Source organism: Gopherus flavomarginatus, chromosome 3 (genome assembly GCF_025201925.1).
Source record: "Gopherus flavomarginatus isolate rGopFla2 chromosome 3, rGopFla2.mat.asm, whole genome shotgun sequence".
NCBI classification, from domain to species: domain Eukaryota; kingdom Metazoa; phylum Chordata; order Testudines; family Testudinidae; genus Gopherus; species Gopherus flavomarginatus.
Genome location: NC_066619.1, coordinates 101,415,789 through 101,428,429, shown reverse-complemented (window position 1 = coordinate 101,428,429; position 12,641 = coordinate 101,415,789). Strand labels below are relative to the sequence as shown.

General features: G+C 36.9%; 1 protein-coding gene across 1 annotated transcript in view; it reads left to right on the top strand.

Moving 5' to 3' along the window:
* The window catches only part of LOC127046725 (guanine nucleotide-binding protein G(q) subunit alpha), a 229,312-nt gene extending 219,009 nt beyond the window's left edge, over nucleotides 1-10,303 (top strand). The window contains exons 6-7 of the mRNA XM_050944215.1: nucleotides 1,486-1,639; nucleotides 5,246-10,303. Of these exons, the coding sequence (XP_050800172.1) occupies nucleotides 1,486-1,639; nucleotides 5,246-5,436 (345 nt within the window). The 3' untranslated portion in view covers nucleotides 5,437-10,303. The remainder of the gene's footprint in view (nucleotides 1-1,485; nucleotides 1,640-5,245) is intronic.
* The last annotated feature ends 2,338 nt before the right edge of the window (nucleotides 10,304-12,641 follow it).

The window sequence follows — 12,641 nt, the reverse complement described above, 5'->3', positions numbered from 1 at the left end:
TATAAGAGTGGCCACCTCCTCCCACATCCCTCTAGTTGCTTTGTGTGGAGTTAAGCAGCCTCTGATCATGCCTACCAGTTCAGGCCCCACATGTGACTTAGGCAACTGAACGCCTATCTTCCCCAGATGTGTGGATCACTCTGGGGTTTAGGTGGCAGATAGGTGCCCAGCTACCTAGAGGGAGGTAGTAGTGTGCATGCCCAGAGGGAGGAACATAGGCACCTAGGGAATTTCTGTTGCAAAAAATATAGTTGCTAGGTGAGTTTAGGTGCTTGCAGGGTTAGGCAGCAACCGAGTGTGAGTTTTGTGGAACACAGTGACGTCTAAAAATGGGACTTAGGCGTCTAAGTACCTGTGTGGCTCCCACCTTCTGTGTGTTAGTTTTCCCATATTTACTGTCTTAAACGGATGTTGTGAGATTTAATTAATTATTGCAGAGCTTTGAAAATTCCAGTTGTTTATCCGCCAATGGGAAACTTGCCCTGGTATGAGAGGACTAACCTATCAATTTCTGCAGAGTTGATTTTTTTCTTTTAACAAAAATGTTCTAAGGAACTGAATGTAAAATTTACGAAAGCACACAAGTAAATAAAACCCAACTGTAAAGCATTATCTTTGTCTCTCTACATGCGGCTTCAGTGCCTATGCTGGGGCTTATAGCCAAGCAGCAGTAAAATTAGCAGGGCACCTGATTTTTTCATAGCTGCTCTTTAGAACCCTGCAGGCAATGGCTAGACTGTAACAATCCTCTTTCACTTTCATCATGCTGTTGCTACTGCTGTTCAAGTCTGTGGTTATCAAGGGCTATGTCATAGAGCTATTCACAGGAGAGGAGAGGAGTTCTACCATAGTTAGCTGGAACAATTCTGAACCCAGTTTGTACTGCCCCTAGGTAAAGTCAGCATCATGTCAGATAATTAAATTCTCCTCAGTTGTATTGAAACACAATGAAAGTTTGCTGTATAGACAAGTCCTTTCAGACATAATTATAGATTTCAGGACTATTAAAACAATAATACAAATCCAGTTTATGTTTCAGCAATGGTTAAGCAGTGAACGTTGAAACACTGAACCAACAAAAACTAGGAAATTGAAAACAAAGGAGAATGCTCTCTCCTTAACTCAGCTCTTATGCTTTGTTTTTGTACATTTGGCTTTCCCTCCACACGCTTTCCAGTAATGTGGGTTTGTGTGCAGCTGTACACATAAGTAGACAGACTTTGTCAGTTCCTATTACACCGTTAACATTCATGGCCCTTTTTAAAAAAAAAAAAAAATCATGCTCATAGTACATTACCCTCAACTTGCATAACTGAAACATCCTACAGAGTTAACAAACTGTTTATACAGAAATTGTGATTTGAAGCTATAAAACCCTAGGGAGCAACAAGTAAATTCATATGATGGAATGGTTCAGTTTGCAAACACAGCTAACATATTTTGTGACCACATCATTTCCTTTCTCTTTTTCTTATTTTCTTCCAGAACCGAATGGAGGAAAGCAAAGCACTGTTTAGGACAATTATCACATATCCGTGGTTCCAGAACTCTTCGGTCATTCTGTTCTTAAATAAAAAAGATCTTCTAGAGGAGAAAATTATGTACTCCCATCTAGTTGACTATTTCCCAGAGTATGATGGTAAGTAATATTGCAACACCAGAGTTCATGCTCCAGATCTTGAGATACTGATTGCATTTACACTACAACGATGATATGTGAGAAATAGCATTGTCTAAATTGCAGACCAACAGATCTTTCCAGTACATATTGCTTAGGGTATGTCTACACTGCCCTCCAGACTGGCGGGCTGCAATTGATCCAGCGGGGGTCGATTTATCACGTCTAGTCTAGACATGATAAATTGACCCCTGAGCGCTCTCCCATTGACTCCTGTACTCCACTGCCACGAGAGGCGCAGGTGGAGTCGACAGGGGAGCAGCAGCAGTCGACTCACCGCAGTGAAGATACCACGGTAAGTTGATCTAAGTACATTGACTTCAGCTGTGTTATTCACGTGTGTAGACCAGGCCTTAGAAATGTATTTAGTTTATATGGTACATAGAAGCTTGTAATGCAATAATCATCAACAGTTGTTTGCGGAGTTAATAGAATATGTACTTATGGCATCAATGATTAACTGATGGTTGAGAAGATGGAGTTGTTACATACTAGATTTAAAAACATGAGAAAAAGAAAAAAATACAAATGAAAACAGCAATTTTGAGAATGTCTAATGATTTCAAATTGTCTACAGTCTTGTAGTAGTTTTTATAATAGCTATAGGAAAACAGGTAGAACATCAGGTAGATTTTCACCAGCTTCACTGGAAGTAATCACAAACCATGTATCATATTAAATAAGATTTCCCTAAAATGTATAAAGTCTATCGGTGAAATCCTGATCCCATTGAAATCAAGAGGAATTTTGCCATTGATTTCACTGAAGCCAGGATTTTACTCTATACCTCCATTGTTTGTGGGGAGTGGAACGATATCTGTGTGATACTAAATTATTTGAGATTTGCTGTTGTGATTTGTGATTTTAGATTTATGATTTATGAGGGTTTTATGTCTTCAGAATTCTTAGATTTTTGAGGAAATATTCTCATGTTATCAGTGGACCTAATTTCAAACTAGCCTATAACTGTGTTTGCTGATCTAATTAAAAGAATATTTTTTTTCTAGGAATTTAAGATATTTTGCTACTGGTTTTGAACAGAATGAATTTTTTGCCAAATATATACATTTTCTTGCATATTTACATTTAACTTTTTTTAAGAACTGGATATCTGAAGGGAACATGGCATAAGTCCTTTCAGTGCTTCAAAGAGATCTGTCTGACTCCTCCCACCCTTCCACCACTCCATTTTTATAATGGAGTTTCCTTCATTCTAATTTTATGTTACTTATATAAGGTTTAATGTGCCTGTTCCAGAGAACATTATGCAGGTCACATACCAGTTGCTAAGGAAACTCGCAGGATGTACATTCTGGAAGTTTTCATGAGGCGAAAATGAAGTTATTTAAGGTATCTGAGTGGAGGCTTTGCTTGGAGTGGAAGAAAAGTCCCAGGTTCCTCTGGTGAGTGGACTGAAGGGCTGAGTACTTAACCTAAAGGCTCCATTGTCCCTACCAGAGAGTGAACAGCAGAATAAGCTACAAATTTGATGAGGCTTGAAAAAGGTAGTATCTCTAATTTTCAAGACCGAGATTAGGAAAACACTACAGGTCTGTCACATCTTACACACATTTAACATTTGCGATTTCAGCTTTACGCAGTCGGCAAAAGCAAAAACAAAAACAAAGAAAACAAAAAAAAGAGAAAAATAACAGTTTTAATACTGTACCTGTAGTGCGGGTGATGCCACCCGCCATTCAACTCAATGTAATTTTGACTATACGCACTTTTTGCTTTACGCATTAACCGCGGAACGGAACCCCCACGTAAGATGAGACTTGCCTGTAGTTTATGATTTGAGAGACTTAAGTCTGGTCCTGCAAATTGTGCTGCGCAGTTGCAGGGGTTCACTGATGTAGAACAACCGCAAGGATCAGACCATAGTTATTATTTACAATTCAGTATAGTTTTAGTTTGATAATCCTCTATTTATTTGAAATCTGACAGTTGAATAGTAATTATTTTTAGTATTCTTTCAAGCCTAGGTCAGCCCCACCTACTAAGGTGTCCCAGCACTTCCTGTCATAAAATCCTGTTTTCAGTTGTTTATGACTTTGACAAACTTTTAACTATTTGGGTTGAAATTTTCAATGCTACGTGTCTGCCCAGGCTAAATTTTTCTGGAAAATTTCAGCCCAAATGGTTCAGACATATCTAAAGACAAAGCTAGTGAAGAATATTTTGCTTTGCCCATTGTAAATAAAAATCTGGAGATCTTTTCTTTGAGACACCCTGGGGCCCTTACACTTTGGAGCACACTCACAAATGCTGGTCTGAGAAAGCAGCAACATGTGGTGACCACGCCTGCCGATTCCCTGAAGTACTGGCTTTGCATGATGCACATTGGCTATTCCAAGTTGAGAGTGAGTGTTTGGTCCATTTGCCTCATGTGCATATAGCTGAACGTGCAGCCTGATTACATAGACTGCATGCCCTTCTGAGAATTGCAGCCTCAATTTTGATTTAATAGGATAATTATTGTGTGTAAGTTAGATAAAACAATTGATTAGTTAGATCATTAACTTTTGTAATGTAACAACTTTGTAACAAGTGCATCAGCTACAAAGCAACTGTATTTCATTATCAGCAAATGTTAAAATTAATGAAGTTCTATTTGAGACAGTGTCATCATAGTTTAGAATGTAACTCACTTACACTATGTATTAACAGCAAAGAATCCTGTGGCACCTTGTAGACTAACAGACGTTTTGGAGCATGCATCTGAAGAAGTGGGTATTCACCCACGAAAGCTCATGCTCCAAAACGTCTGTTAGTCTATAAGGTGCCACAGGATTCTTTGCTGCTTTTACAGATCCAGACTAACACGGCTACCCCTCTGATACTTGACACTATGTATTAAAATCCTCAGGCACAGCTGTAAAAGTAATAAATGTTACAATACAAGATTAGTTTTTAGTTTAAACGTGTACACTGAATTACAATACCCCAAACACTGGTTAACCCTTTGAAATTACTGAAAGATTAATTATAAAAGGATTGATTTCTGTTTTGCTCATCCTTTGTGGTTACAGATTGTCCATTTCATTCTCCCATTTAGTAGGGTATCTTGGTGGGGAAGGGGACTAATTGGCAGGAAAATACTTATGTTCTCATGAGCATAATTTTATCTCTGAAATTTCCCTCCATTTTATTTTAAAAGGTCCTAGTGAGAAGAAAAGAGCAAGGGCATGGTGTGAGTTGATTTATAAAATAATCTTTCCCTATTTCTTTCACGCAGGTATCGCAGACTACAACTTTCTTCCACCTACTGCTAGACCAGTGGTTCTCAAACTTTTGTACTAGTGACCACTTTCAAATAGCAAGCCTATGAGTATAAATTAAAAACACTTTTTTTTATATATTTAACTCCATTATAAATGCTGGAGGCAAAGCGGGGTTTGAGGTGGAGGCTGATAGCTTGCGACCTCCCCATATAATAACCTCACAACCCCCTGAGTGGTCCTGACCCCCAGTTTGAGAACTCCTGTGCTAGACATAGTAGGAGTCTCTCTGACAAAGAAGAAGCTCATGCTTCCGCAAAACTAACTTTCTTTTCTAACCTAACAGGACCCCAGCGAGATGCACAGGCGGCACGAGAGTTCATTTTGAAGATGTTCGTGGACCTGAATCCAGACAGTGATAAAATTATCTACTCTCACTTCACATGTGCTACAGACACAGAGAATATCCGCTTCGTCTTTGCTGCTGTCAAGGACACTATCCTACAGTTAAACCTGAAGGAGTACAACCTGGTCTAACTGTGCCTAGTAGGCCCCCCAAAATTCCCTTCGGGCAATTGAAGATATACAAGAGGGACTGTATTATCTGTGAAAACGACTTGCATAATACTAATTTATTGCCGGCCTGGACTCTGTGAATGTTCACAGAGTTTGTAGTAAATATTATGATTTTATTTAAACTATATTGAGGAAAAACAAAAGATGCTGAAATACATTCACAGCATGTTTCCTCATTTTTTTAGGCAAAACCTTGTGACTCAATGTGTTTTAAATTCTCAGTCATGCACTCACAAAGGATAGGGGGTTTTTTTGCTATTAAGGGAAAATCAAGCTGGTTTCCCCTTTCCCTGACTTTCTTTCTCACTCTCTCCCCTTTCCTCCACTGCATTTTATTATTGTTTTCAAAGGTACAATGGCCTTATTTTTCAGTTGCATTCCTTGGCAGACTGTTTTCTCTACAGTGATCTGATCAGGAAAATACTATCCTCACAATTTAAGCCATCAATCATTCTAATTTTACAGTATGTACTTTTTCTGAAGGATCAAAAGTATTGATACTGTGATTTTAAAATTCTTGACATGGATATTTTGCAAACTGTCTTCACGCTGTGGTTAAGGATATTGGGTTCAAAAACAGCAGTTGTAGTAACATGGATTTTAACTTTAGCTATAACGTGGCAAATCAGAACAATGCATAGAAGACAGTAATAAAATGACTAAGGCAAAATGGTGATGTGGAATATGATCGAATTTCTTTTTAATTGTCATGTGTCCTTTCTTCTTTCTTTTCTTTCAAATCATAGATGCCAAACAAAAATGCCATAGACACTACATTTTCCCCAGAGGCTACAGCCTGAAACAGTGTTTTTTCAGGTTGGCTTTGTTTGTTTGTTTTTTATTTTTTGTTTTGGTTTGGTTTGGTTTTTTTTTTAGTTAGAGCTTTTTAAATATTTTTGACCACAATTTAAACATTATTTTTATTGAATTAAAAAAATTCATGTTGCCAAACGTGGCTTTTTATAAAACAAATAGCTTTGAAACGTAAGATACTAATTGAAATGCCAAATTGATTGATTGGGAAACGACCAGATTGAGACAACTGCCAAATGATAAAGAATTGAAGTTTTAACTCATATGTTCCTCTCCCCCTGCTTTTTTTAAAGACAGTGTTCCATTTTGAATGCCAAAAACAGCAGCGTGAGTGAAAATGCTGTTGGGTGCATCATGCACATGCATATTGTCTATACTAATTTAAAGACAATTTTACTCTGTCCGTATGTCAAAGATAGTATGAGAATACAGGGAACATTTTCTGCAGTAATATCAGGGCACCTTTAATTGTAAAACATGAAATTACTGATGAATAATCATATTCAGGACCCTGTCTTGATACAGTTGCTAGTTAATGGATTGACAGATATCTAATAGGCTTAATACAAAGTAGCCTCTCTCAGTGTTCCATAGAAATATTTATTAAACGAAACAGCAAATATCTTACTTTTGAACTCTAAATGTGCAATTTTTTTAAACAACAAAGACAGCACACACATGTATGAGGCTCTATTCTGCAGGTTGGGTTGAAAAAACATTTTTTAACCAGTCACAAGACTGCTAGCAAGCTGCAGAGAACTCAGAGGTCTGACATGTAATTGGACTGATTATCCACAATATCATGTAGCACTAGAGTGCATTTATGTAGAAGTTGCTCCTTCAGAGCAGCGTGAGGAGGGGAGAATGGCTTACTAGTTGAGTACCAAAGTTAACAATAAATACTAATGAGATGTGGTTCATCTTTAACCCGCCCCTCCAATGCAAAACAACAATAATAACAAAAGTTGTATTTTTTTCTCCTTCATGAGACACTATGTAATTTAAAACTGGTTGTAGGTATAGTGCAATTATGAATGCTATAATCATTGTACATGCATACATACATACATACACGCATATATATATATATATGTGTGTGTGTGTGTATGTATATAATATAGCAGCATCCATATTGGCTTTGTAATCATTAATTTTTTGGCAGATTGAATGTGCTGTATTGATATGTATCTATGTAATTGTATGTCATAGCTAATTCACATTTTAAATAATGTTATTTTATTTACTTTTTTAAGAGAGAAGAATGTAAATTTTGTCAGTTTATTTCTGACTAGGGATTTTTTTTTATTTACAAACAAAATACTTTACTATAGTACAGAGCGGTACTAGCATCATGCTGTATAAAATCATTTGTACATTCCTGATTAGAGGTAAATTTAAAACAACACCCAAAGGTCACACTCTCAAAATAATGCTTGAGTTTTGACAGGACTTTATACAGATGTAGAAACCAACTTTGTTAGAAGAACTTTTGCCATATGATCTATAATTGGAATGTGAGCTCTTTAATACATTTTTCTTGGCAAATGCACAGCACGTTAGTCTTACCTCTCTGATGGCTTTTATTGGAAAAGTGAATTTAAAAACTATTGTAGCCTGTTGTACAAATGTACTAACAGTTATACATTGCCACTTCCCTAAAAACACCATATGACAGAATATAATACAGAAGTGTTTGAAAGGTTATGAAAACCTTAAATGTAACAAAACAAAAAAAAATCATCAGTGTCCAGTGAGTTAAGATATTTTATTTAATAAATCTACAGCAGGTAGATATAGAAGATAAAAAGTGACACTGATGTTCTAAATGGATCATGAGAATAATTAGTCTTGTTATATATGGCATTATAAAGTTGCTCCTGATTTTCCATGGTTGACTCTGGGGTACATGATAATATCCCTTCTTTTAAGATGGGAATAGATTGACATCCCAGATATGGTGATATAAATGGAATTGTGGCAAATAGAGGGCAATGGAGCCTAAAGGAGTTTTTTTGTTTTGGGGGGGTTAGGGGGTGCAGGGGCTTGGGGTGGAGTGGGAAGGGAGAGTTGGTTTTAAGTTTTGTATAAAAACAAAAAACAAAAGTTTACTCATGCTTTGTAGTTATATTGTGATTGCAAAACTTTTCAAGAGTGTGTGCCACTGGGATACTTCTGGTATGTTTTAGGTAAGTTGAACCTGTGGCAAATGTTTAGATCATTTGAGCATGTTCTGGGGAGGGAAAAAATCTTCAAAATGCCATGGCAAGCTTTTCATGAATCACCTAACACAGCATTGCAGTACGCCAGTTTACAAAAACGTATCTTCCTTTTTCAATGACACAGCAGTTCCCACTTGCAATGTATTTCTTTGCTGGTTTTGTTGGGTTTGGTTTTGGGGTTTTTTTGGTCAATTGATGGTTTCTACTATGCCTTATAGAGCAGAAGTTTGTGCCTCTAACATGAAGCTGAGGGCAAAAACAACAAAATTGAAACCCTTTCAACTTTGCCAAAACAGTGTGTTTTTGTTGAATATCATAAATGGGGGAGGAGGAAAAGAAAACCTCTTGGGAACCTGTGTATACTAGATGTTCACTAGCACAAGAAAGCTGTAATATGTGTTTTACAAAAACCTTCAACTTGCCTTTTTCACAAATTAACTGGAACTGTCCTGAGGTATAGAGGATAATACAACTATAAGGGCAGTTTTACTTTTTATAATTAAGACTATTTTGATTGTCAAGGTGTATGAACTGTAATTTTTAATCATACTGCCACATGATTTTGAATCATTTTTTTAAGTCTGAAAGTTGAGAAGAGACTTTTTATGCTGGATATCAGTCAGAACTGACTGCATGATTTGCAAAAACTTTAAATGGAGGGGGAAAAGGGCTGCATATTAAGATACCGCTAGACTCCCCGCTTTTGGTTGTAAGATGCAAATGACCTTCAAATTACTCACTCTCATGACCCTTCTCTTGTTTTGCATTCCTCACAAAAGATTGAAATAATAGGAAAACACAGAAACATGTTAACCCACTTGAAAAAAATAAAATGTACCCAAATAATTTATTACATGTGCTGCTGTTCTTGAAAGTCTCTGTAAGGGTTACCCTGCATACTAACTACTACATTCATTTGTTTAACTAATGATGTGTGCACAATATGTTAACATGGCCTCCAAAGACCTACCTCTAGTTTAAAAACCAATTATATAGTCCATATGTGTCTTTGGGATTTCATCATGTTGTCACCATCTGACTAGAAAATTAAAGTGGCTTCTTGCATGAGGTTAACTGCTGTATTTTGGACATTTAGACATCTGCTTTTTTTGTAATTACAATTCTCGTTTTGGGCATAATCCATACATTTTACAGTTTAGTATGCACTAATAATTTATATCCTTTATCCATGTCCCATGGTCAATTCAGTAATGATCTTGCCTACCAGCTCCTCAAACATGTGTTCAAAACTGCTGTTTTTTTCTCCTCACTCTTCACACAGCATTTGTTCAGCCATATGATTCTGAGTTACATCAAACAAAAAAGAAATATCATTTAAGTGTAAGTAAAATCCCACTGAGTCATTGCTTTGCTGGTTAAAGGGAATACTATAACTCTCACATAAGCTTTATCTCTTAAAGAAAAAAAGGGAGGGGGGGTATTCAAGTGAATATTAAAGTGATGGTGAGGAAAATATTTAATAAAATCAGCCAGACAAATTTGATTGTAAGGAATTGTTTTTTTCAAAGGATACTCTAATCTGCAAACTGTTGCTGGATACTTCACATATCCACCTGGAGGTGGTCCTTTTTTGACCTGTATATTTAGGGAGTTTTGTCAGATACATTTTTAACTTACAGTATTTAAAAAATCATACTTGCTGTTCTTAAAATGTCATTCAAATGCATGTATTGTCTGTTTGGGGATGGGAAATAGTTTTTGAAAAAAACTAATGTTGTATAAATACTGCCCCCAAATTATCTTGCTGGTTAAAAATACAGTATTTTTGGCCATAATTTTGTACTACAGTATCTTCATTCCTTGAAGTTTGCTTCTGTTGAAGTATTCTGGTTTATTGTTCTCCTGGAATGCTTTTTATTCCAGTGATTACTTTTTTAGACTGTACATGTTTTATCCTCATTAGATACAGGAATCTCTAAACATGAAACTTCTTTCATATCTCTATTACAAGCAGAAATTTCAAACCCTTTAAGGCTTGTCTCTCTGCAGAGGAGAAAATCTCTTGATTATATTACTAAAGATTGGTTGGCTTATGTAAAAGAAAAACATAAGAGGCAGTAAGGGAAATAAATAAGATATTTAACCAACATCCTATTACCAGAAAATTAACAAAATCTGTAAGGCTTCGGTACGAATTCTTTTAAATTGGGTTGGCTGAATTTCAGTGGTACAGCAGTAGCAGACGTGTTTCTCATATCAGAGCAGTAGCCGTGTTAGTCTGTATCCACAAAAAAAATGAGGAGTCCAGTGGCACTTTAAAGACTAACAGATTTATTTGGGCATAAGCTTTCGTGGGTAAAAAAAAAAAAAAACACTTCAGATACATAGAGTGATAATTACAGATACAGACATCAATATACTGGCACATGAAGAGAAAAGAGTTACCTTACAAGGCCAATTCAATCAGGGTGGATGTGGTCCACTCCCAATAATTGATAAGGACGTGTCACCTACTGACCGCTTTACTTACCTACATGCCCCCAGCTTCCATCCAGGACACATCACATGATCCATTGTCTACAGCCAAGCTCTAAGATACAACCATATTTGCTCCAATCCCTTAGACAGAGACAAACACCTAGAAGATCTTTATCAAGCATTCTTAAACCTGTAATGCCCACCTGGGGAAGTGACGAAACAGATTGACAGCGAGACCGGTACCAACAGGGAAAATAACAGAACACTACTGGCCATCACATACATTCCCCAGGTAAAACCTCTCCAGCACATTATCAGTGACCTTCAACCTATCCTGGAAAATGATCTCTCTCACAGACTTTGGGAGGCAGGTCAGTCCTCACTTACAGACAGCCCCCCCAACCTGAAGCAAATACCTGCAACTACACAGCACAGAAACACTAACCCAGCAACCAATCCCTGTAATAAACCCTGTTGCCTACTCTGTCCCCATATCTACTCTAGCAACACCATAAGAGGATCCAACCACATCAGCCACACCATCAGGGGCTCATTCACCTGCACATCTACTAATGTGATATATGCCACCATGTGCCAGCAATGCCCCTCTGCCATGTACATTGGCCAAACCAGACAGTTCTACATAAAAGAATAAATGGACACAAATCAGACATCAGGAATGGTAACATACAAAAGCCAGTAGGAGAACACTTCAGTCTCCCTGGACACGCAATAACAGATTTAAATGTAGCCATCCTGCAACAAAAAATCTTCAAAAACAGACTTCAGAGAGAAACTGCAGAGCTACAATTCATTTGAAAACTTAACAACATTAATTCGGACTTGAATAGGGACTAGGAGTGGCTGGCTCACTACAAAAGCAATTTTCCCTCTCTTGGTTTTGATGCCTCCTCATCAGTTATTGGGAGTGGATCACATCTACCCTGACTGAACTGGCCTTGCCAACACTGGTTCTCTACTTATACGGTAACCCCCTTCTCTTCATGTGCCAGTATATTTATGCCTCTATCTGTAATTTTCATTCCATGCATCTGAAGTAGTGGGGGTTTTTACCAACAAAAGCTTATGCCCAAATAAATCTGTTAGTTTTTAAGGTGCCACTGGACTCCTCATTATGTTTCTCATAATCTTTTTGATTGTCTGTTTAAGTGATGACAAGCATAACAGAGTGATATGTACAACAATTTGCTTTTCAGCTTCTCTGGTTAATACTAAAACAGTGACCAATAACTCAGACTTCTATCACAGAGGAAGTGGAGTTCCAGGCCATTTGTAGAAATCAGTTTTGCTCTAATATGTGGCTCTTTAAATCTGATTCTTAGAATTCCAGTAGTCTGCCTGACTGAGGTATTGAGTGATTCAATGAGGTATGCCACTGATTTTTAAATTATTATTATTATTATTATTTATTATTTGTTTTATGTAAGGAGATGGGAAAGTATGAAAACTAATATTAATTTATATCACCCTTATGAGGATAACTTCAACAAGAAAAGCCCTTTAATTTGTGATATTTAGTTATACTGTATACAGTACATGTAGAAATGATATCCATCTGATAAATTTAGCATTCATCAGTGCAGTTTATCACATACCTATGACTATATCACCTGATCACTAATCCATCTCCCTCAACTTACTTTAACGTTCGAAACGCTTTGGGAGCTTCAAACA